The 22,488-nt window shown below is 49.6% G+C and overlaps 1 protein-coding gene across 1 annotated transcript in view; it reads left to right on the top strand.

Annotated features, from left to right (window-relative positions):
* The window catches only part of tmem59l (transmembrane protein 59-like), a 19,634-nt gene extending 5,971 nt beyond the window's left edge, over positions 1 to 13,663 (top strand). Inside the window, exons 2-4 of the mRNA XM_078197992.1 lie at positions 5,546 to 5,663; positions 8,726 to 8,843; positions 11,184 to 13,663. Coding sequence (XP_078054118.1) covers positions 5,546 to 5,663; positions 8,726 to 8,843; positions 11,184 to 11,330 — 383 coding nt within the window. The 3' untranslated portion in view covers positions 11,331 to 13,663. The remainder of the gene's footprint in view (positions 1 to 5,545; positions 5,664 to 8,725; positions 8,844 to 11,183) is intronic.
* Positions 13,664 to 22,488: the final 8,825 nt, after the last annotated feature.

Below are 22,488 nucleotides of genomic sequence, written 5' to 3'. Positions count from 1 at the left end.
GTTTGGGTAGAAATCGCATGAAGAGATAATATAAAATCCTAAACGGGCGGCAGGAGCAGAGGGACCTGAGGGGCGGCACGGTAGCACAGTGGTTGGCACTGCTGCTTCACAGCTCCAGGCACCTGTGTTCAAATCCCAGCTCGGGTCGCTGTCTGTGTGGAGTTGCACATTCTCCTCGTGTCTGCATGGGTTTCCTCCGGGTGCTCTGGTTTCCTCCCACAGTCTGAAAGACGTGCGGGTTAGGATTGATTGGCCATGCTAAATTGCCCCTTAGTGTCCCGGGATGCATAGGTTAGAGGGTAAATATGTCGGGATATGTGGACAAGGCCTGGGTGGGATTGTAGTTGGTGCAGACTCGATGGGCCGAATGGCCTCTTTCTGCGCTGTAGGATTCTATGATCAGAGTTGATGAGCTGGAGTCTGAGCTTCAAACACTGAGGCACATCCGGGAGGGGGAGACTTACCTGGACACTGTGTTTCAGGAGGCAGTCACACCTGTCAGAGTAAATAGTTTAAATCCTGCCAGTGGCCAGGGACAGCAGGGTGTGACTGCAAGTCAGGCAGTAAAGGGAACCAGCAGTCAGGAACTCAGGGAGCCTCAGCCCTTGACCCTGTCCAACAGGTACGAGGCACTTGCTCCCTGTGTGGATGGCAAACAGGGCTGCAGGAAGGATGAGTCAGCTGACCAAGGCACCATGGTTCAGCAGGCCATTCAAGGGGAGGAAGTAAATAGGCAAGTTGTAGTTGTAGGGGATTCTATTATCAGGGGGATAGATAGGATCCTTTGTGAGCAGGATAGAGTGTCCCGCATGGTATGTTGCCTGCCCGGTGCTAGGGTGCGGGACATCTCTGACCGGCTTGAAAGGATACTGGAGAGGGAGGGGGAGGATCCAGTTGTTGTGGTCCATGTTGGTACCAACAACATAGGCAAGTCTAGGAAAGAGGACCTGTTTAGAGATTATAAAGAGCTAGGATTCAAATTAAAAAACAGGTCCTCAAGGGTCATAATCTCCGGATTACTGCCCGAGCCACGTGCAAATTGGCATAGGGAGGCAAGAATAAGGGAAGTTAACACGTGGCTGAAAGAGTGGTGTGGGAAAGAAGGGTTCTTTTTCATGGGACACTGGCATCAGTTTTGGGGCAGGGGGGACCTATACCGTTGGGATGGTCTCCACCTGGACCGAGCTGGGATCAGTGTTCTGGCGAAGAGAGTAAATGGGGTGGTCAATAGGACTTTAAACTAGAGATTGGGGGGGAAGGGAAAGTCAGGGAACCAAGAGGTGAAGGAATCAGTGGGAAGCGTAGCTGCTTAGGATTACAAAAAATCACGAAAAGACAGCACTCAGGAGAGGTTACGATAGTCCCCATCTCACAAAATATGACACAGTGTCTGGAAAGGCTCAGTAGACCAAGGTCCACCACACTACGAAAACAAAAAGGGACGGTCAATAGGGAATTAAAGGTGCTATATTTAAATGCCCGCAGTGTCCGGAACAAGATAGATGAGCTTGTGGCCCAGATTGTGACTGGCAGGTATGATGTGGTAGGCATCACAGAGACGTGGTTGCAGGGGGTTCAGGACTGGCAGTTAAACATCCAGGGATTCACAACCTATCGAAAAGACAGAGGGGTGGGTAGAGGGGGCGGGGTTGCCTTGTTAATTAGAAATGAAATTAAATCAATAGCACTAAACGACATAGGGTCAGACGATGTGGAGTCTGTGTGGGTAGAGTTGAGGAACCACAAAGGCAAAAAAACCATAATGGGAGTTATGTACAGGCCTCCTGACAGTGGTCAGGACCAGGGGCACAAAATGCACCACGAAATAGAAAGGGCATGTCAGAAAGGCAAGGTCACAGTGATCATGGGGGATTTCAATATGCAGGTGGACTGGGTAAATAATGTTGCCAGTGGACCCAAAGAAAGGGAATTCATTGAATGTTTACAGGATGGCTTTTTGGAACAGCTTGTGATGGAGCCCACGAGGGAACAGGCTATTCTGGACTTAGTGTTATGTAATGAGCCAGACGTGATAAAAGATCTTAAAGTAAGGGAACACTTAGGAAGCAGTGATCATAATATGGTAGAATTCAGTCTGCAATTTGAAAGAAGGAAGGCAGAATCAGATGTGAAGGTTCTACAGTTAAATAAAGGTAATTACAGGCGCATGAGGGAGGAACTGACAAAAATCGACTGGAAGCAGAGCCTAATGGGAAAGACAGTAGAACAGCAATGGCAGGAGTTTCTGGGAGTAATTGAGGACACAGTGCAGAGGTTCATCCCAAACAAAAGAAAGGTTATCAGAGGGGGGATTAGGCAGCCATGGCTGACAAAGGAAGTCAGGGAATGCATCAAGGCAAAAGAGAGAGCCTATAATGTGGCAAAGAGTAGTGGGAAGTCAGAAGATTGGGAAGGCTATAAAAACAAACAGAGGATAACAAAGAGAGAAATAAGGAAGGAGAGGATCAAATATGAAGGTAGGCTAGCCAGTAACATTAGGAATGATAGTAAAAGTTTCTTTAAATACATTAAAAACAAACGGGAGGCAAAAGTAGACATTGGGCCGCTCCAAAATGACGCTGGTAATCTAGTGATGGGAGACAAGGAAATAGCTGAGGAACTTAATAAGTACTTTGCGTCAGTCTTCACAGTAGAAGACATGAGTAATATCCCAACAATTCAGGAAAGTCAGGGGGCAGAGTTGAATATGGTTGCCATCACAAAGGAGAAAGTGCTAGAGAAACTAAAAGGTCTGAAAATTGATAAATCTCCGGGCCCAGATGGGCTACATCCTAGAGTTCTAAAGGAGATAGCTGAAGAAATAGTGGAGGCGTTAGTTATGATCTTTCAAAAGTCACTGGAGTCAGGGAAAGTCCCAGAGGATTGGAAAATCGCTGTTGTAACCCCACTGTTCAAGAAGGGAACAAGAAAAAAGATGGAAAATTATAGGCCAATTAGCCTAACCTCAGTTGTTGGCAAAATTCTAGAATCCATCGTTAAGGATGAGATTTCTAAATTCTTGGAAGTGCAGGGTCGGATTAAGACAAGTCAGCATGGATTTAGTAAGGGGAGGTCGTGCCTGACAAACCTGTTAGAGTTCTTTGAAGAGATAACAAATAGGTTAGACCAAGGAGAGCCAATGGATGTTATCTATCTTGACTTCCAAAAGGCCTTTGACAAGGTGCCTCACGGGAGACTGCTGAGTAAAATAAGGGCCCATGGTATTCGAGGCAAGGTACTAACATGGATTGACGATTGGCTGTCAGACAGAAGGCAGAGAGTTGGGATAAAAGGTTCTTTCTCAGAATGGCAACCGGTGACAAGTGGTGTCCCGCAGGGTTCAGTGTTGGGGCCACAGCTGTTCTCTTTATATATTAACGATCTAGATGACGGGACTGGGAGCATTCTGGCCAAGTTTGCCGATGATACAAAGATAGGTGGAGGGGCAGGTAGTATTGAGGAGGTGGGGAGGCTGCAGAAAGATTTAGACAGTTTAGGAGAGTGGTCCAAGAAGTGGCTGATGAAATTCAACGTGGGCAAGTGCGAGGTCGTACACTTTGGAAAAAAGAATAGAGGCATGGACTATTTTCTAAACGGTGACAAAATTCATAATGCTAAAGTGCAAAGGGACTTGGGAGTCCTAGTCCAGGATTCTCTAAAGGTAAACTTGCAGGTTGAGTCCGTAATTAAGAAAGCAAATGTAATGTTGTCATTTATCTCAAGAGGCTTGGAATACAAAAGCAGGGATGTACTTCTGAGGCTTTATAAAGCACTGGTTAGGCCCCATTTGGAGTACTGTGAGCAATTTTGGGCCCCACACCTCAGGAAGGACATACTGGCACTGGAGCGGGTCCAGCGGAGATTCACACGGATGATCCCAGGAATGGTAGGCCTGACATACGATGAACGTCTGAGGATCGTGGGATTATATTCATTGGAGTTTAGGAGGTTGAGGGGAGATCTGATAGAAACTTACAAGATAATGAACGGCTTAGATAGGATGGACGTAGGGAAGTTGTTTCCATTAACAGGGGAGACTAGGACGCGGGGGCACAGCCTTAGAATAAAAGGGAGTCACTTTAGAACAGAGATGAGGAGAAATTTCTTCAGCCAGAGAGTGGTGGGTCTGTGGAATTCATTGCCACAGAGGGCTGTGGAGGCCGAGACGTTGAGCGTCTTCAAGACAGAAATTGATAAATTCTTGATTTCTCGAGGAATTAAGGGCTATGGGGAGAGAGCGGGTAAATGGAGTTGAAATCAACCATGATTGAATGGTGGAGTGGACTCGATGGGCCGAATGGCCTTACTTCCGCTCCTATGTCTTATGGTCTTATGGTCTTATCTATGATATTCAATATGATCAAAAAGGTGGCAGGACAGGTGGAGAGAGCAGTTTATCAAACATACTGTATCTACAGAATCCCGGGTGCAGAAAGAAGCTATTTGGCCCGTCAAGTCTGCACTAACTCCCCGAAAGAGCATCTTACTCATGCTCCTCACACCCCACCCTAACCCCGTGCTTTTACCATAGCCAATCCCCCCCTAACCTGCACATCTTTGGACTGTGGGAGGAAACCGGAGCACCCGGAGGAAACCCACGCAGACACGGGGAGAATGTGCAGACTCCACACAGACAGTGACCTGAGGCCGGAATTGAGCCCGGGTCCCTGGCGCTGTGAGGCAGCAGCGCTAACCACTGTGCTACCCTGGGCTTTATTTATAGGGGTGTAGAGTACATGAACAATGAGGTTGTGTTGGTCTTGTGTAAGACACCAGTTCAGCCACAGCTGGGATATTGTGCACAGTTCTGGGCACCTCACTACAGGAAGGATGTGAACGCATTGGAGAGAGTGCAGAAGAGGTTTACAAGAATGGTGTCAGGGAGAGAAACTTCAGTGATGAGGCTGGGGTGGCACTAAGTGAATTGTTCATGTGGGGAACCAGCACAGGCACAATGGGCCAAATGGCCTCTCTCTGCATCGCAACAATACTATGAGCAGTAGCCAATCACAATGCTTGTTGAAGGGTCAGAAATGCTCATGTGGGGTTAAAGGTTGAACGAACTTCATGACCCAAAGTTCATTGCTACCAATGGAACGCTTTCACTGTTGGTTTGTGGGTAAAGGCAGCAGCCAATGCTGGTGGTGTTGGTTGTGTGAAGGTCATTCCCCATTGAATAGTTTCCATCTTTTACACCCAGCTAACCCTAACCTGGGGGTGGAAGGGGAGCCCCGCCGGTCACAGAGAGGGAAGGTAGCACAGACCCAGAATAACGTTGATTCTCGCCGAGTGAAATGGGAATAGCCTGAGAGGGATCAGCCAGGACACACTCCCCAGGGCAGCTAAACACAATGGAGAACTCTGATTATTCTCCCTGGGGACTGTGCTGAGCTGTACCTGATTGGAACCTGCCCCAAGGCTTTGATTCCTGTGTAGATATTTACAGTGTGTGTGGATATGTCAGCCACCCCCTCAGACCCCCCCCCTGGTTATCCTCTAACCACCAGTGCAGACTCTGCCTCAGAGTATTTCTCATTCCTTGCAGTTGTGCACCAGGGTGAGGGGACAAGAGCGAGCGGGAGACCAGACCCCGCGTTCAAACAGGCACTTGCACATCGAGAGGCGTCGCAGTCTCAACACGACTTCCTGGGCTGCATGTCACGGTACGAGAGTTCACTGGAAAGCCAGGAGTCTGGGTTTAGGGGTGTCCTAACCAAGCCGCGAGGGTAGCGTGCGGATCTGTCCAATGTGGAGAGCACACTCTGTCCCCACACCCAGGCCATGCCTGCTCCGACTATCCGAATTTTGATCTGGCTGCATTGATACCTGGTTGTATCTCTTTCCAAGACAGAGGGTGTTAGTTGGTCAATAGTGTGTGTGGGCCAGTTGGTGGGGAACAGAGCAACATGGCCACAGCCCATTTGGACAATGAAGGGAGGAGCATTGATCCTCACGCCTGCACTAAAACCCATCGATTGGTCTCGGATATTCGGCTCCTGTGGACCAGTTTGCGAGTCACCCGAGAATTCTTTCGGAAATATCTTGAATACAGAATCAGCAAAGAGCAATGAGGTGAATGACGTACCAATCCATTCCAGTGATGCTTCTTTCAACACCAACAGAACTCTCCTGCTTCACATCCAAATTCTGCCCTCGGCACCTTTATATCCACCCGAGTACAGACTGTACCTTAGATTAATCCAAAAGATGGCAAACTGACAGTGCAGCATTCCCTCAATACTGACCCTCTGACAGTGCGGCACTCCCTCAGTACTGACCCCCTGACAGTGCGGCACTCCCTCAATACTGACCATCTGACAGTGCAACACTCCCTCAGTACTGACCCTCTGACAATGCAGCACTCCCTCAGTACTGACCCTCTGACAGTGCAGCACTCCCTCAGTACTGACCCTCTGACAGTGCAGCACTCCCTCAGTACTGACCCTCTGACAGTGCAGCACTCCCTCAGTACTGGCCCTCTGACAATGCAGCACTCCCTCAGTACTGGCCCTCTGACAGTGCGGCACTCCCTCTGTACTGGCCCTCTGACAGTGCGGCACTCCCTCAGCACTGACCCTCTGACAGTGCAGCACTCCCTCAGTACTAACCCTCTGACAGTGCAGCACTCCCTCAGCACTGACCCTCTGACAGTGCAGCACTCCCTCAGTACTGACCCTCTGACAGTGCGGCACTCCCTCAGCACTGACCCTCTGACAGTGCGGCACTCCCTCAGCACTGACCCTCTGACAGTGCGGCACTCCCTCAGTGCTGACCCTCTGACAGTGCGGCACTCCCTCAGTACTGACCCTCTGACAGTGCAGCACTCCCTCAGTACTGGCCCTCTGACAGTGCAGCACTCCCTCAGTACTGACCCTCTGACAGTGTGGCACTCCCTCAGTACTGGCCTTCTGACAGTGCGGCACTCCCACAGTACTGGCCCTCTGACAGTGCAGCACTCCCTCAGTACTGGCCCTCTGACAGTGCGGCACTCCCACAGTACTGACCCTCTGACAGTGCGGCACTCCCTCAGTACTGACCCTCTGACAGTGCAGCACTCCCTCAGTACTCACCCTCTGACAGTGCAGCACTCCCTCAGTACTCACCCTCTGACAGTGCGGCACTCCCTCAGTACTGATCCTCTGACAGTGCAGCACTCCCTCAGTACTGGCCCTCTGACAGTGCGGCACTCCCACAGTACTGACCCTCTGACAGTGCAGCACTCCCTCAGTACTGACCCTCTGACAGTGCAGCACTCCTTCAGTACTCACCCTCTGACAGTGCGGCACTCCCTCAGTACTCACCCTCTGACAGTGCAGCACTCCCTCAGTACTCACCCTCTGACAGTGCAACACTCCCTCAGTACTCACCCTCTGACAGTGCAGCACTCCCACAGTACTGACCCTCTGACAGTGCAGCACTCCCTCAGTACTGGCCCTCTGACAGTGCAGCACTCCCTCAGTGCTGACCCTCTGACAGTGCAGCACTCCCTCAGTACTGAACCTCTGACAGTGCAGCACTCCCTCAGTGCTGACCCTCTGACAGTGCAGCACTCCCTCAGTACTGATCCTCTGACAGTGCAGCACTCCCTCAGTACTGACCCTCTGCCAGTGCAGCACTCCCTCAGTACTGACCCTCTGACAGTGCAGCACTCCCTCAGTACTGGCCCTCTGACAGTGCGGCACTCCCTCAGTACTGACCCTCTGACAGTGCAGCACTCCCTCAGTACTGACCCTCTGACAGTGCAGCACTCCCTCAGTACTGGCCCTCTGACAGTGCAGCACTCCCTCAGTACTGGCCCTCTGACAGTGCAGCACTCCCTCAGTACTGACCCTCTGACAGTGCAGCACTCCCTCAGTACTGACCCTCTGACAGTGCAGCACTCCCTCAATACTGACCCTCTGACAGTGCGGCACTCCCTCAGTACTGACCCTCTGACAGTGCGGCACTCCCTCAGTACTGACCCTCTGACAGTGCGGCACTCCCTCAGTACTGACCCTCTGACAGTGCGGCACTCCCTCAGCACTGGCCCTCTGACAGCGCAGCACTCCCTCAGTACTGACCCTCTGACAGTGCGGCACTCCCTCAGCACTGACCCTCTGACAGTGCGGCACTCCCTCAGCACTGGCCCTCTGACAGTGCAGCACTCCCTCAGTACTGACCCTCTGACAGTGCAGCACTCCCTCAGCACTGGCCCTCTGACAGTGCGGCACTCCCTCAGTACTGACCCTGTGACAGTGCGGCACTCCCTCAGCACTGACCCTCTGACAGTGCAGCACTCTCTCAGCACTGACCCTCTGACAGTGCAGCACTCTGAGTGTTTTACGAGTAATGTCAGCTGGATTATCGCTCTCGAGTGTGGAGTTTATCTTGAGAATGATTTGATTTGATTTATTATTGTCACATGTATTAGTATACTGTGAAAAGTATTGTTTCTTGTGCGCTATACAGACAATGCATGCTGTTCATAGAGAAGGAAAGGTGAGAGTGCAGAATGTAATGAAGTTTTAGAAGCATAGAGCGAGAGTAAAAGAATTAGAAGACATGCTGGGTACAACTCGCAAGAAGTCGCCTCGCTCTGGCGCCATCTTAGGAAAACAGAACCTGGGAGATGTGTCTGTGGTGTGTGGACGATAGTGGATTGTTGCTCTCTGATCTTTAAGTGGGTTGGAAAGCCAGTTACCCTAGTTATAGCCTTTCTGACCTGTCCTGTGTCTTCCTCTCTCAGACGCTCAGGCCTTCCCCGGTGGATTCTGGCAGCTTGCTTGGTGCTCTCTATCCTGGTGATGTTGTGGCTGAGTTGTGCCAGTTTGGTAACTGCCCCAGAGCAACACGTGAAGTCGCAGGTGAGTGGCATCGAATTCACAGCACAGAAACAGGCCATTCGGCCCATCAGGTCTTTGCTGCTGCTTCTCATCCTTCCATAACTCACCCTATCAGTGTATCCCAATTATTCCTTTCGTCTCCATATGTTTCTCCAGTTTCACCCTTAAACACATCTAGCTAGTCTGTGTGAGTGGATCCCACATTCTCCTCACTCCCTGTGCGAGTGAGTCCCACATTCTCCCCACTCCCCGTGTGAGCAAATCCCACATTCTCCCCACTCCCCGTGTGAGCAAATCCAACATTCTCCCCACTCCCTGTGAGAGTGAGACCCACGTTCTCCCACTCCCTATGGGAGCAAGTCCCACATTCTCCCCGCAATCCGTAGGAGAGAGTCCCACGTCCTCCCTGCCCCCTGTGCGAGTGAGTCCCACATTCTCCCCACTCCCCGGGGGATGTGACTATCCTATATTGAAGGACTGGTACTCTAGTCTTGCCCTAAAGGTATAATCATTCTCGATGTTTACCTGAACAAACCCTTTCACCATTTTAAAGATCTTGCTGCAGCCACTCCTGTTGGAGTATGGCGCTCCAGCCTGTCCAGCCTTTCCTCAATCACTCAGCCATAAGAATCTGTTGCAGATTCTGGCCGGAACTTTCCAGTCACTCACGCCAATGCAATCTTCCGGTCCTGGCGACATCGCGCCCCCACTGTGGGTTTCCCAGCAGGGAGCGTGCATTTAATGGGAAATCCCATTAACACAGCACAGGAGATCCAGTCGGCAGCCAGTGGCAGGCCTGTCCCCATGAAACACTTAACAGATTGCGCAGAAAATCCAGCCACTCTATAGCACCATTATAATCCCGGTCCCAAATGGAAAGGCAGCAGATTTCGGGCGGCACGGTAGCACAGTGGTTAGCACTGCTGCTTCACAGCTCCAGGGTCCCGGGTTCGATTCCCGGCTCGGGTCACTGTCTGTGTGGAGTTTGCACATTCTCCTCGTGTCTGCGTGGGTTTCCTCCGGGTGCTCCGGTTTCCTCCCACAGTCCAAAGATGTGCGGGTTAGGTTGATTGGCCAGGTTAAAAATTGCCCCTTAAAGTCCTGGGATGTGTAGGTTAGAGGGATTAGCGGGTAAAAATATGTGGGGGTAGGGCCTGGGTGGGATTGTGGTCGGTGCAGACTCGATGGGCCGAATGGCCTCCTTCTGCACTGTAGGGTTTCTATGATTTCTATGATTTCTCCAGTGAGGTGGGAGTTGTGCATTATGTCGAATTCCTTACCCTACACGTTTCTGTTCTGGGAGAAACTGGATTTATTTTAAAGTTCATCAATTACCTTAGTTTCAGTTTATAAAACTGAAGTAAAAACCATTTGAACATCTGTCGGACTTCAGGATCTTCCTGCATCAAACCATCAATTCACACAACAAGGCCAAATCCAAACCTGTCCTGGGAGTGTTTGATGGTAAGAAGTTTAACAACACCAGGTTAAAGTCCAACAGGTTTATTTGGTAGCAAAAGCCACACAAGCTTTCGGAGCCTCAAGCCCCTTCTTCAGGTGAGTGGGAATTCTGTTCACAAACAGAGCTTATAAAGACACAGACTCAATTTACATGAATAATGGTTGGAATGCGTCTGTGTCTTTATAAGCTCTGTTTGTGAACAGAATTCCCACTCACCTGAAGAAGGGGCTTGAGGCTCCGAAAGCTTGTGTGGCTTTTGCTACCAAATAAACCTGTTGGACTTTAACCTGGTGTTGTTAAACTTCTTACTGTGTTTACCCCAGTCCAACGCCGGCATCTCCACATCGTGTTTGATGGGGACAATGTAGAGGGAGCTTTACTCTGCATCTAACCCCATGCAATATCTGATCTGGGAGTGTTTGACTGGGACAGTGTAGAGGGAGCTTTACTCTGTATCTAACCCCGTGCTGTACCTGTCCTGGGAATGTTTGATGGGGACAGTGTAGAGGGAGCTTTACTCTGTATCTAACCCCGTGCTGTACCTGTCCTGGGAGTGTTTGATGGAGACAGTGTAGAGGGAGCTTTACTCTGTATCTAACCCCGTGCTGTACCTGTCCTGGGAGTGTTTGATGGGGACAGTGTAGAGGGAACTTCACTCTGTATCTAACCCCGTGCTGTACCTGTCCTGGGAGTGTTTGATGGGGACAGTGTAGAGGGAACTTCACTCTGTATCTAACCCCGTGCTGTACCTGTCCTGGGAATGTTTGATGGGGACAGTGTAGAGGGAGCTTTACTCTGTATCTCACCCCGTGCTGTACCTGTCCTGGGAGTGTTTGATGGGATATTGTAATTTTTCTTCCTCTGAGTATTGTCTGTCTCTCTCTCTTATTGACTTGCAGCCTCTGAGCATTAATGATGATCAGGAGGGTGAGGCGAAGGGCCCATCCTGTGGATTGACTCCCCTCATCACCGTGTCATTGAGGGAGCAGGAGGAGGATGTGGGGCCGCTGCCCGTGAAAGTGGATCTGAGTAAAACCCTTATCTAGAACTTTCCGTTTCCCAGATTAAACAGACAGTCCTGCCCTCGTTTGTTCACAGTTCACAACACAAGCTGAGTAATGTTGACATGATTTCCCCTAAACCCTCCTGTCTTATTCAGGTCTGTCTCCCAGTCACAGAATCCCCAGGTTTCACTTTCTAGAATCTAAGCAGAGATTGAAAAATCTTCAGACACCACAATAAAATCCGGCAGCCTTGGATCCCAAATTCCTGACTCTCTATCTCGAGTCCTAACAGAGGAGTTTGCAGGATCCTGGGATGGTTTCCAATCCCTTTGGACCTTGTTGTTCCCTGACTTGACTTGAGCTGACCTAACCAGTTGCTCTCAGTGACTTGGATCCAGTTCTGGAGGTTCCTTGTTTGACCTTTGGTGATACAGAGTGAGGCTAGAGGATGGGATCCGAGTTGAGTCTCTTGGACGTGACAGGATTCCTGGGTTGGAGCTGTTTGAGAGAAGGGAGGATCCATTAGATCTTGGGTGATGGGTTTAAACTAGTGGATTCTACGGGGATGGATACAGAAATATTTGTTAGAATGAGTATATCATTCTGCGATAGGGCTGGAGAATAAATTTTGTGTTGGGTGAGGAATCAAACTCCACAGGGATTCTCTTTGCTTCATTTCATCTCAACTAAGCAGCACGACACAGTGGTTAGCACTGCTGCTTCACAGCGCCAGGGCCCGGGTTCGATTCCCGGCTTGGGTCACTGTCTGTGTGGAGTCTGCACGTTCTCCCCGTGTCTGCGTGGGTTTCCTCCGGGCGCTCCGGTTTCCTCCCACAGTCCGAAAGACGTGCTGGTTAGGTGGATTGGCCATGCTAAGTTCTCCCTCCGTGTACCCCAACAGGCGCCGGAGGAGATTTTCACAGTAACTTCATTGCAGTGTTAATGTAAGCATACTTGTGACTAATAAATAAAATAAACAAGGGTCAAATCAGTTGGCCTTCCTGTTGACCGGGAAGTTTTTCATTACTTCCTGTCCTTCCCCGCACAAGCCATTACTTTGCAGAAAGGATGGGATGGGCTGTCGAGTTTCTGTAACCAGGGGAGAAAAGGGAAGCTGGGAAGAATTGGAATTTTGTGACTGTCCTGTGAGTGGTGGGAGAGTCAGTTCAGCAGCAGCACCTGAATGTTGGCAAGGAGTCTGAGGGAGCCAGCGTTGTTTGATTAAATCTTCCCTCGAATGAATTGTCTGTTGCCTCTGCTTAGTCCTACGTGCAAGAATATTTATTGCTAAACACTGGGTGTGCAGCCCTCATCCCAGTTCCTGATATTTTGGGAACTGTTGCTGTCCTTTGGATTCCATGAGAAGGAGAATCTTCTGGCACATCATCAAAGCGATAGCCCGTCGTGTGTGGCCTGAGAGCATTGGCAAGCTATTCGCCTGTGAAAGGCTTTGCCGATGAGCCAGTTTTGATGTGGATGGGGTTAAGTGGCAGCCAAAAAGGTTGAATGGCCTCCCAATGTTCACAGCTCCTCACCTGTGGTCCCTGTGTGTGCATGTCGCCATGTGTAACAATCGGTGTAAGCACCCTGACTGATTTTCTTCCCACCTCTGCCTGTCCAAATTAAAACTTGGTTAATTTAGCAGAGGTCAGAGCTGGAACCTGAGAATGTTGTGCTCTGTGTAATTCAGTATCTCTCTGGCTGTTGCAGTCACTCATTTAGCCACCTTGGTAGCCCAATGTACATATTTATAAATGAGCTACCAGTTGTCCCATCATTCACTGGGTCCCTTGGCTTTCCTCCCCATTCAACTTTTAATTTAATTCATTCTGAAGTTCTCAAACTGCCGGGAACTTAGACAAAGACTCACTTGCTCTGTTTTTGTTCCTTCTCTCTCTCTCTCTTACTCTGTCCCTCTTTTGCTCTGAATCATTTGCCCTCTGTCACACTATCTCGCATTATCAAATAAAATTTGACACCAAACCCATAAAGAGATATTCGGTCAGTTTGACCAATAGGGTTTTAAGGAATGTCTTAAGGGGGAAATGGAGTTGGGGAAGTTTAGGCAGAGAATTCTAGAGTTTGGGCCTTAGCAGCTGAAGGTACTGCCACTGAGAATGGAGCAATTCAAATCACCGATGCTCGAGGGGCCAGAATTGGAGGAGTGCAGATGTGTTGGAGGGTTGTGGGGAGATTGCAGAAATAGGGAGAGACCAGATCAGGCCAAGAGAGATTGAAAACAAGGATGAGAATTTTTAAATCGAGTTCTTGGTTAACTACAACGAATGTAGGCCGGTGAGCAATTTCCTCTTTCTCTCTTGATGGCTTTTTTCTTTCAATCTGTCTTTCTTTATTAAACTCTCTCTGTCTCTCTACCTGGCACTCAGTCACCTTCATTTCCTTTGTAAAAATTTGGGTTCATGGACTGTGGTGGTTACTGCTGGAGCCAGTGTTTGTCAGCACTGTATAATGTCATTATTACTGACAGACTGCTGTGTGTCTGCAATGCTATCACTGGGATATTATTACAGCTATTACACTATTGCTGTCACAACATTAGTGAGTAAATTATTATTAGTCTAGTGGTACTGTGACATTATTCTCAGGGTATTATACAAGGACGAAAATCTGAACTGGTATTTATATAACACAACAGTTACAGAAAATGGTGGAAAATCTCAGCAGGTCTGACAGCACCTGTGGAGAGAGAATAGAGCCAACGTTTCGAGTCTGGATGACCCTTCGTAAGAGCTGGTATTTAATATCTTTCATAACCTCAGCAAACCCCAAAGTGCTTTGCAATCAAATTTCAATGAACCAGTTTAAACTTCCTGAGTGGACTGTGGGGGCAGGTTCGACCGAGATCTTCAGAAAGATCAACCTGAGACAGCTTTAGTTACACATTTAATCTGAAAGGCAGAAGCTCCAACAATGTAGCACTCCCTCAGTACTGACCCTCTGACAGTGCGGCATTCCCTCAGTACTGACCCTCTGACAGTGCGGCATTCCTCAGTACTGACCCTCTGACAGTGTGGCACTCCCTCAGTACTGACCCTCTGACAGTGCGGCACTCCCTCAGTACTGAGCCTCTGACAGTGCGGCACTCCCTCAGTACTGAGCCTCTGACAGTGCGGCACTCCCTCAGTACTGAGCCTCTGACAGTGCGGCATTCCCTCAGTACTGACCCTCTGACAGTGCGGCACTCCCTCAGCACTGACCCTCTGACAGTGCGGCACTCCCTCAGCGCTGACCCTCTTGCGAGTGCGGCACTCCCTCAGCACTGACCCTCTGACAGTGTGACACTCCCTCAGCACTGACCCTCTGACAGTGCGGCACTCCCTCAGCACTGACCCTCTGACAGTGCGGCACTCCCTCAGTGCTGACCCTCTGACAGTGCGGCACTCCCTCAGTGCGGCACTCCCTCAGCACTGACCCTCTGACAGTGCGGCACTCCCTCAGCGCTGACCCTCTTGACAGTGCGGCACTCCCTCAGTGCGGCACTCCCTCAGCGCTCACCCTCTGACAGTGCAACATTCCCTCAGCATTGACCCCCTGACAGTGCAGCACTCCCTCAGCACTGACCCTCTGACAGTGCAGCACTCCCTCAGCGCTGATCCTCTGACAGTGCAACATTCCCTCAGCGCTGACGCTCTGACAGTGCAGCACTCCCTCAGTACTGACCCTCTGACAGTGCGGCACTCCCTCAGTACTGACGCTCTGACAGTGCGGCACTCCCTCAGTGCTGAACCTCTGACAGTGCGGTGCTCCCTCAGTACTGACGCTCTGACAATGCAGCACTCCCTCAGTACTGACCCTCTGACAGTGCGGCACTCCCTCAGTACTGACGCTCTGACAGTGCGGCACTCCCTCAGTGCTGAACCTCTGACAGTGCGGCACTCCCTCAGTGCTGACCCTCTGACAGTGCGGCACTCCCTCAGCGCTGAACCTCTGACAGTGCGGCACTCCCTCAGTGCTGAACCTCTGACAGTGCGGCACTCCCTCAGTGCTGAACCTCTGACAGTGCGGCACTCCCTCAGTACTGTCCCTCTGACAGTGCGGCACTCCCTCAGTGCTGACCCTCTGACAGTGCCGCACTCCCTCAGCATTGACCCGCTGACAGTGCAGCACTCCCTCAGCGCTCACCCTCTGACAGTGCAACATTCCCTCAGCATTGACCCCCTGACAGTGCAGCACTCCCTCAGCACTGACCCTCTGACAGTGCAGCACTCCCTCAGCGCTGATCCTCTGACAGTGCAACATTCCCTCAGCGCTGACGCTCTGACAGTGCAGCACTCCCTCAGTACTGACCCTCTGACAGTGCGGCACTCCCTCAGTACTGACGCTCTGACAGTGCGGCACTCCCTCAGTGCTGAACCTCTGACAGTGCGGTGCTCCCTCAGTACTGACGCTCTGACAATGCAGCACTCCCTCAGTACTGACCCTCTGACAGTGCGGCACTCCCTCAGTACTGACGCTCTGACAGTGCGGCACTCCCTCAGTGCTGAACCTCTGACAGTGCGGCACTCCCTCAGCGCTGACCCTCTGACAGTGCGGCACTCCCTCAGCGCTGAACCTCTGACAGTGCGGCACTCCCTCAGTGCTGAACCTCTGACAGTGCGGCACTCCCTCAGTGCTGAACCTCTGACAGTGCGGCACTCCCTCAGTACTGTCCCTCTGACAGTGCGGCACTCCCTCAGTGCTGACCCTCTGACAGTGCCGCACTCCCTCAGTACTGACCCTCTGACAGTGCAGCACTCCCTCAGTACTGACCCTCTGACAGTGCGGCACTCCCTCAGTACCATATTGGGAGTGTCAGCCTTGATTTTGTGTTGAAGTGCCTGAAACCGCAAATCACTAACTTTTTAAAACATTTTAAATTTCTTTGTTCATGGGATGTTGGTGTCACTGACGAGCCCAGCGTTTACTGTCCATCCCTAATTCCCTCTTGAGAAGGTGGTGGTGAGCTGCCTTCCTGAACAGCTCCTGTCCATGTGGTGTAGGTATGTTACCTACATCTCTGTCCATGCTGTTTGGGAGGGAGTTCCAGGATTTGGACCCAGCGCCAGTGAAGGATCGGCGATATATTTCCAAGTCCGGATGTTGAGTGACTCGGAGGAGAACTTGCATGTGGTGGTGTCCCCAGGTATCTTGCTGCTCTTGTCCTTTCAGATGTTAGTGGTCATGAGTTTGCAAAGTGCTGTCAAAGGAGCCTTAGTGTGATTTTGCAGTACACATGGCTGCCACTGTGTGTCAGTGGTGGAGGTTGTTAATGTTTGTGGAAGCAAGGCTGCTTTGTTCTGGATGGTGTCAAGCTTCTTGAGGATTGTTGGAGCTGCACTCATCCAGACAAGTAGAGAGTATTCCATCGCGCTCCTGATTTGAGTCTAGTAGGTTGTGGACAGGCTTTGGGGAGTCGGGAGGTGAGTTACTCACCACAGAATTCCCAGCTTCTGACCTGCTCTTGGAGCCACTGTATTTATATGGTTGGTCCAGTTGAGTTTCTGGTCAGTGTTAACCCCCAGGATGTTGATAGTGGGGATTTCAGGGATGGGAATGCCATTGAATGTTATGGGAAGTTCATTAGATTCAGACATTATGATTACCTGGCACTAGGTAATCATAATGGGCGGCACGGTAGCACAGTGGTTAGCACTGCTGCTTCACAGTTCCAGGGACCTGGGTTCGATTCCCGGCTTGGGTCACTGTCTGTGTGGAGTTTGCACATTCTCCTCGTGTCTGCGTGGGTTTCCTCCGGGTGCTCCGGTTTCCTCCCACAGTCCAAAGATGTGCGGGTTAGGTTGATTGGCCATGCTAAAAATTGCCCTTAGTGTCCTGAGATGCGTAGGTTAGAGGGATTAGTGGGTAAATATGTAGGGATTTGGGGGTAGGGCCTGGGTGGGATTGTGGTCGGTGCAGACTCGATGGGCTGAATGGCCTCTTTCTGTACTGTAGGGATTCTATGATTTCTAGTGTGGCACATACTTGCCACTTTCCAGCCCAAGTCTGGATATCAAGCAAGATTTGGACATGGACTGTTTCAGTATCTGAGGAGTTGCGAATGGTGCTGAACATTGTACAATCATCAGCGAACATCCCCACTTCTGACCTTATGAAGGAAGGTGATTGATGAAGCAGCTGAAGATGGTTGGGTCTCGGACACTGACCCTGAGGGACTCCTGCAGTGATGTCCTGGAGCTGAGATGATTGACCTCCAACCCCCACAACCATCTTCCTTTGTGCCGGGTATGACTCCAACCAGCGGAGAGTTTCCCCACTGATTCCCATCGACTGCAGTTTCGCTCGGGCTCCTTGATGCCACGCTCGGTCAAATGCTGCCTTGATGTCAAGGGCTGTCATTCTCACCTCACCTCTGGAGTTCAGCCCTTTTGTCCATGTTTGAACCAAGGCTGTAATGAAGTCAGGAGCTGAGTGACCCTGGCAAAACCCAAACTGGGCGTCACTGAGCAGGTTATTCTTACACTGTCACTCCCCCATTTTTGCAGTCTGTTTCATTTTCACATCCATCTCTCTCCCCTGTTCCTCTGGCTAAAGTACTTTAATCAGAACAGAATAATGGAAATGCTTCGGGAGGAAGAGGTGACTTTGGTTGCTAAAGCTCCCAGCACTGGGAGATTCCCTCCTGTCACGTCTGGATCTGTTGTCGATCCATTGATAGTGATTGATCACTCTGATCAGTCAACATTATGTGACCATCTGGATTACAGAAGGTGAGTTTGATGCACCCTGGTCTCTCCAGGTGGAAAGTGCTTGGTTAGATCCAGGATCCTGGTCACATTTATCATTGACATTGTCCTGTGAGATAACTGTTCCTGTGGTCGTCATCAGAAATCCACATCATATTGCGGGGGATCTAAGCAATGCATGTCTCCATTATAAACCATTAACTGTCTGCCACTGTGGTTTTGCTGTGTTTATCCCCAAGGGTAGTGTAGCATTGCAGTATGTTACTGGACTAGCAATGCAGACACCTCAACTGATGACCCAGAGATAGGAGTTCAAATCCCATCACTGGGGCTGATTAATTAAATCAATTTGGAATTAAACAGTTCCTATTGATGTCACCGGCTAGAAGCTATCAGATTCTTGTGACAAACTATCCATTTCTCTAATGTCCTTGTGGGAAGGAAATCTGCCATCCTTACCTGGCCTGGCCAACACTCCAGATCTACCCCAGTATAGTCAATTCTGAAATGACCTTGAAGATATCCAGTTGTATTCAAGAAGATGATTTGTCACCTCCATTTCAAGGGTAGTTAGGATTGGGCAGTAAATGCTGACATTGCCAGAGACGCCCACATCCCGTGTTTGACTAATCCCGGTTACCTAATCCCTGGTTTCAGTGGGTGTGATTACATTCCATCACACTCCATGTGAAAGGCACTGGCTCCTGTGACCTGCAGAAGCAGTTTGATTACTATCGGCAAGTGTTTGGGAGACGGTGAGGCCGTTCCTGGGATATGGAGGAGAAAATCCAAGGAACCTTTTCCATGCCTCCAGTATTTTCTGGGGAATTCCATGTTCCCTGTCGCCCTTAGCGAGGTTGGCCAATGTCATCTCTGGGCATTGAGCAGGTTCTGATGTTGGGAGCTTTGGCCCACAGCCCGACCCAGGTCGATCCCAGATTTGAGGACACACTGGGGAGAAACCATTTTCCTTTTCAAAGCCGTCTCCCTGGAGACGATGACCTTTGCCAGGGTAAAGTTCAGCCACTTGGCACGTTACTCAAATGGCAATTTTTCTGTGTAAGGAGGGTGCTTGAATGTGGGGGAGGGGCCAGCACATCCATGTTGGATCCTGTTCCCGACTGACACGCACTTGACACAAGGGCAGAGTTTCCGGGGTTGTGGCCAAGAGTGGGACCTCTGCCCCGACACCAGGCTGGAGCCAAAGATGCCAACATGGCAGAACTTGGCAAATTCGGTACGAAAACCTGGGATGAGATCTTGGAACTTTCTGATTTAAGTGCCACACTCACTGGGAAATCTAATATCAGAATACTTTAAAACAGACACATTAACATCAGACATTTTATTTAATAGAACTGAAATTACCTGTACTTAAGCTCTCTGTTGGAAAATCTTCGGGATGTAGTGGAGATGTATTTAGATTTCTCAGTGGACATTATTAATTTTTAACATTCCCCTTCTGTTGATCTGTGGGGGGCATTGACTCGGTGTCTTAATGGAGAGGCTCATTTATCAGGCCACATAATGGGAATAGAACTGGGTCTTTGCTGAATTCAGTGTATTTAATCTGATCAGTGGTCACAGTCTGTGAGAGGAGACTGCAGACTGTCCAGGTTAATCAGTTCCTGTACAATGCCTTGTGACTCCTCATCCTCAGAGCTCATTCTTCATGCAAGTCTATACAGGAGGGTGTTGCACAGCTATTTGACTGCGGTCAGCATCGCAGTTGAGCTCAACCTGTTCTTGTGTGGTGTGGTTACTTGGTGGGGGTGGGGTTATGTGCTGGATTCAGGAACGGGATCCCAGCTAATTTCTCACCTTGCTAATTGTGAAGATTACAAAGGTCTGTCAATTGTAAAGGCCCCATCCTGACTGAGAGCGATTAACCCAACAATGGAGCTGGTTTGGGAGCTGTGTGTGTTGTCCGACTGTATAACCATTCCCTGATTCCGCATTTCCTTCCTTCTATGGAATTCCCAACCATTTTTGTTTTTGTATTATGGAAGGGAAAAGTTAAATAAACTGTTGTTGAACTTTAACCTTCCGCAGTGGTTTCTTGTCTGTGTCGATATCAGAATGAATCCTGAATCGGATTAGAATATCCACCAATGCCTCTACTTTCTCAGAAGGCTAAGGAAATTTGATGTGTCCACTACGACTCTCACCAGATGCACCATAGAAAGCATCCTTTCTGGTTGTATCACAGCTTGGTCTGGCTCCTGCTCTGCCCAAGACCGCAAGAAAGTACACAGGGTCGTGAACGAAGCCCAGTCCATCATGCAAATCAGCCTCCCATCCATTGACTTCCCGCTGCCTTGGAAAAGAAGCCAGGATAATCAAGGACCCCACACACCCCGGATATTCTCTCCTCCACCTTCTTCCGTCGGGAAAAAGATATGAAAGTCTGAGGTCACGTACCAACCGACTCAAAAATAACTTCTTCCCTGCTGCCGTCAGACTTTTGAATGGACCTACCTCACACTAAGTTGATCTTTCTCTACACCCTAGCTATGACTGTAACACTACATTCTGCACTCTCTCCTTTCCTTCTCTATGTACTGTATGCTTTATGTAACGTGCAAGAAACAATGCTTTTCACTGTACACTAATACATGTGACAATAAATCAAATCAATAATATCCTGGATTCTGTCACCTCACAAGACAGCTCTCAACAGCAACCAACAACAATGCAAACACACTTCCACCCTGGGCCAGAGGCTGGTGCGGGTGGAAGGGGGTTGCGGGTGGCGAATTTGTAATCTGGGCTCTGGCTAATAGATGAATCAGAAATCTTGTGCTGCTTTGTTGACCTCTCTGCAACCCTGGATTTCTCTGCCCCGTTTAGACTCAGTAAGAAGTCTCACAACACCAGGTTAAAGTCCAACAGGTTTATTTGGTAGCAAATACCATAAGCTTTCGGAGCACTGCTCCTTCGTCAGATGGAGTGGAAATCTGCTCTCAAACAGTGCAAACAGACAGAATCAAGTTGCAGAATACTGATTAGAATGTGAATCCTACAGCCAGCCAGGTCTTAAATGTACACACAATGTGGGTGGAGGGAACATTAAACACAGGTTAAAGAGATGTGTATTGTCTCCAGACAGAACAGCTAGTGAGATTCTGCAAGATCAGGGGGAAAGCTGTGGGGGTTACTGATAATGTGACATAAATCCAACATCCTGGTTGAGGCCGTCCTCGTGTGTGCGGAACTTGGCTATCAGTTTCTGCTCAGCGACTCTGCGCTGTCGTGTGTCGTGAAGGCCGCCTTGGAGAACGCTTACCTGAAGATCCAAGGCTGAATGCCCGTGACTGCTGAAGTGCTCCCCCACAGGAAGAGAACAGTCTTGCCTGGTGATTGTCGAGCGGTGTTCATTCATCTGTTGTCGTAGCGTCTGCATGGTTTCCCCAATGTACCATGCCTCGGGACATCCTTTCCTGCAGCGTATCAGGTAGACAACGTTGGCCGAGTTGCAAGAGTAGGTACCGTGTACCTGGTAGATGGTTTAGACTCACCCATTCAGGAAGTTGCTTCCTTATCCCCTCTACTAAGACACATTACCTCACATTTACATATTCCTTTGCCATTGATATACTCAGCAGGTCGGGTCGCATCTGTGGAGAGAGAACCCGAATTACCATTCCAGATCACTGACCTTTTCTATATATTTACTGAGTTGATCTATAACTCAGAGCAGAGGAAACTGAAATGCTGCACAAACCTAGCACAATCTGACAATTTATCCCTCAGCTGCTGATGTTGAGCGTTGTTGACCAGAACCAGATCACATTCTGACAGTCTGGACATCCTGAAACTCCTGCCCCTCCCCAGAGCTACTGTAGAGTTATCAAACTCTCCAACCAGATTCACGTTTCCAGCTGTTTCCATTCATCAACCTGTCCTCACTATGCAGAGGGCTTTGGAAACATATTCTATGTAAGGAAGGTATTCATTAATCCAATCCTGGACAGAAAAATATGCGCAATTTCCGAGAATAATAGCTGAACACTGAAAGAGGTATTTAATTAACCAATTAAACCCAGTGCACGCAATCTGACAATTATACAGAAGCCCCAACACTGATTGCTCATTCAACTCTGACCTCTGCTTCGAGCATCACAGTTCAAAGTAACAAGCAACATAAATAGCCAAAGGCTCGTTAATTTGATATGTCAGGACAAGATGAAGCTGCACTGATGCTTTGTGTCCCTAACCTGTCAAACAGGATGTGCAGGGGCGCGAGGCCTTTGAAATCACCCAACACTCCTTCGACTAAATCCCAGAACAGCTTTTAAATCTATAAAAGGACATGAGGTCAATTCCATTGTTGAACATCAAAACTACATAAGGAACAAAGTTTCTTAGCCCTTACCCTGCTGAATAAACAGTGACTCTGTACAGTTAGGAGTCTAACAACACCAGGTTAAAGTCCAACAGGTTTATTTGGTAGCAAACGCCACTAGCTTTCGGAGCGCTGCTCCTTCGTCAGGTGA

Source organism: Mustelus asterias, chromosome 26 (genome assembly GCF_964213995.1).
Source record: "Mustelus asterias chromosome 26, sMusAst1.hap1.1, whole genome shotgun sequence".
In the NCBI taxonomy this organism is placed as follows: domain Eukaryota; kingdom Metazoa; phylum Chordata; class Chondrichthyes; order Carcharhiniformes; family Triakidae; genus Mustelus; species Mustelus asterias.
Note: the sequence above shows the minus strand (reverse complement) of the source record. Positions and strands in the feature narration are given on the sequence as shown.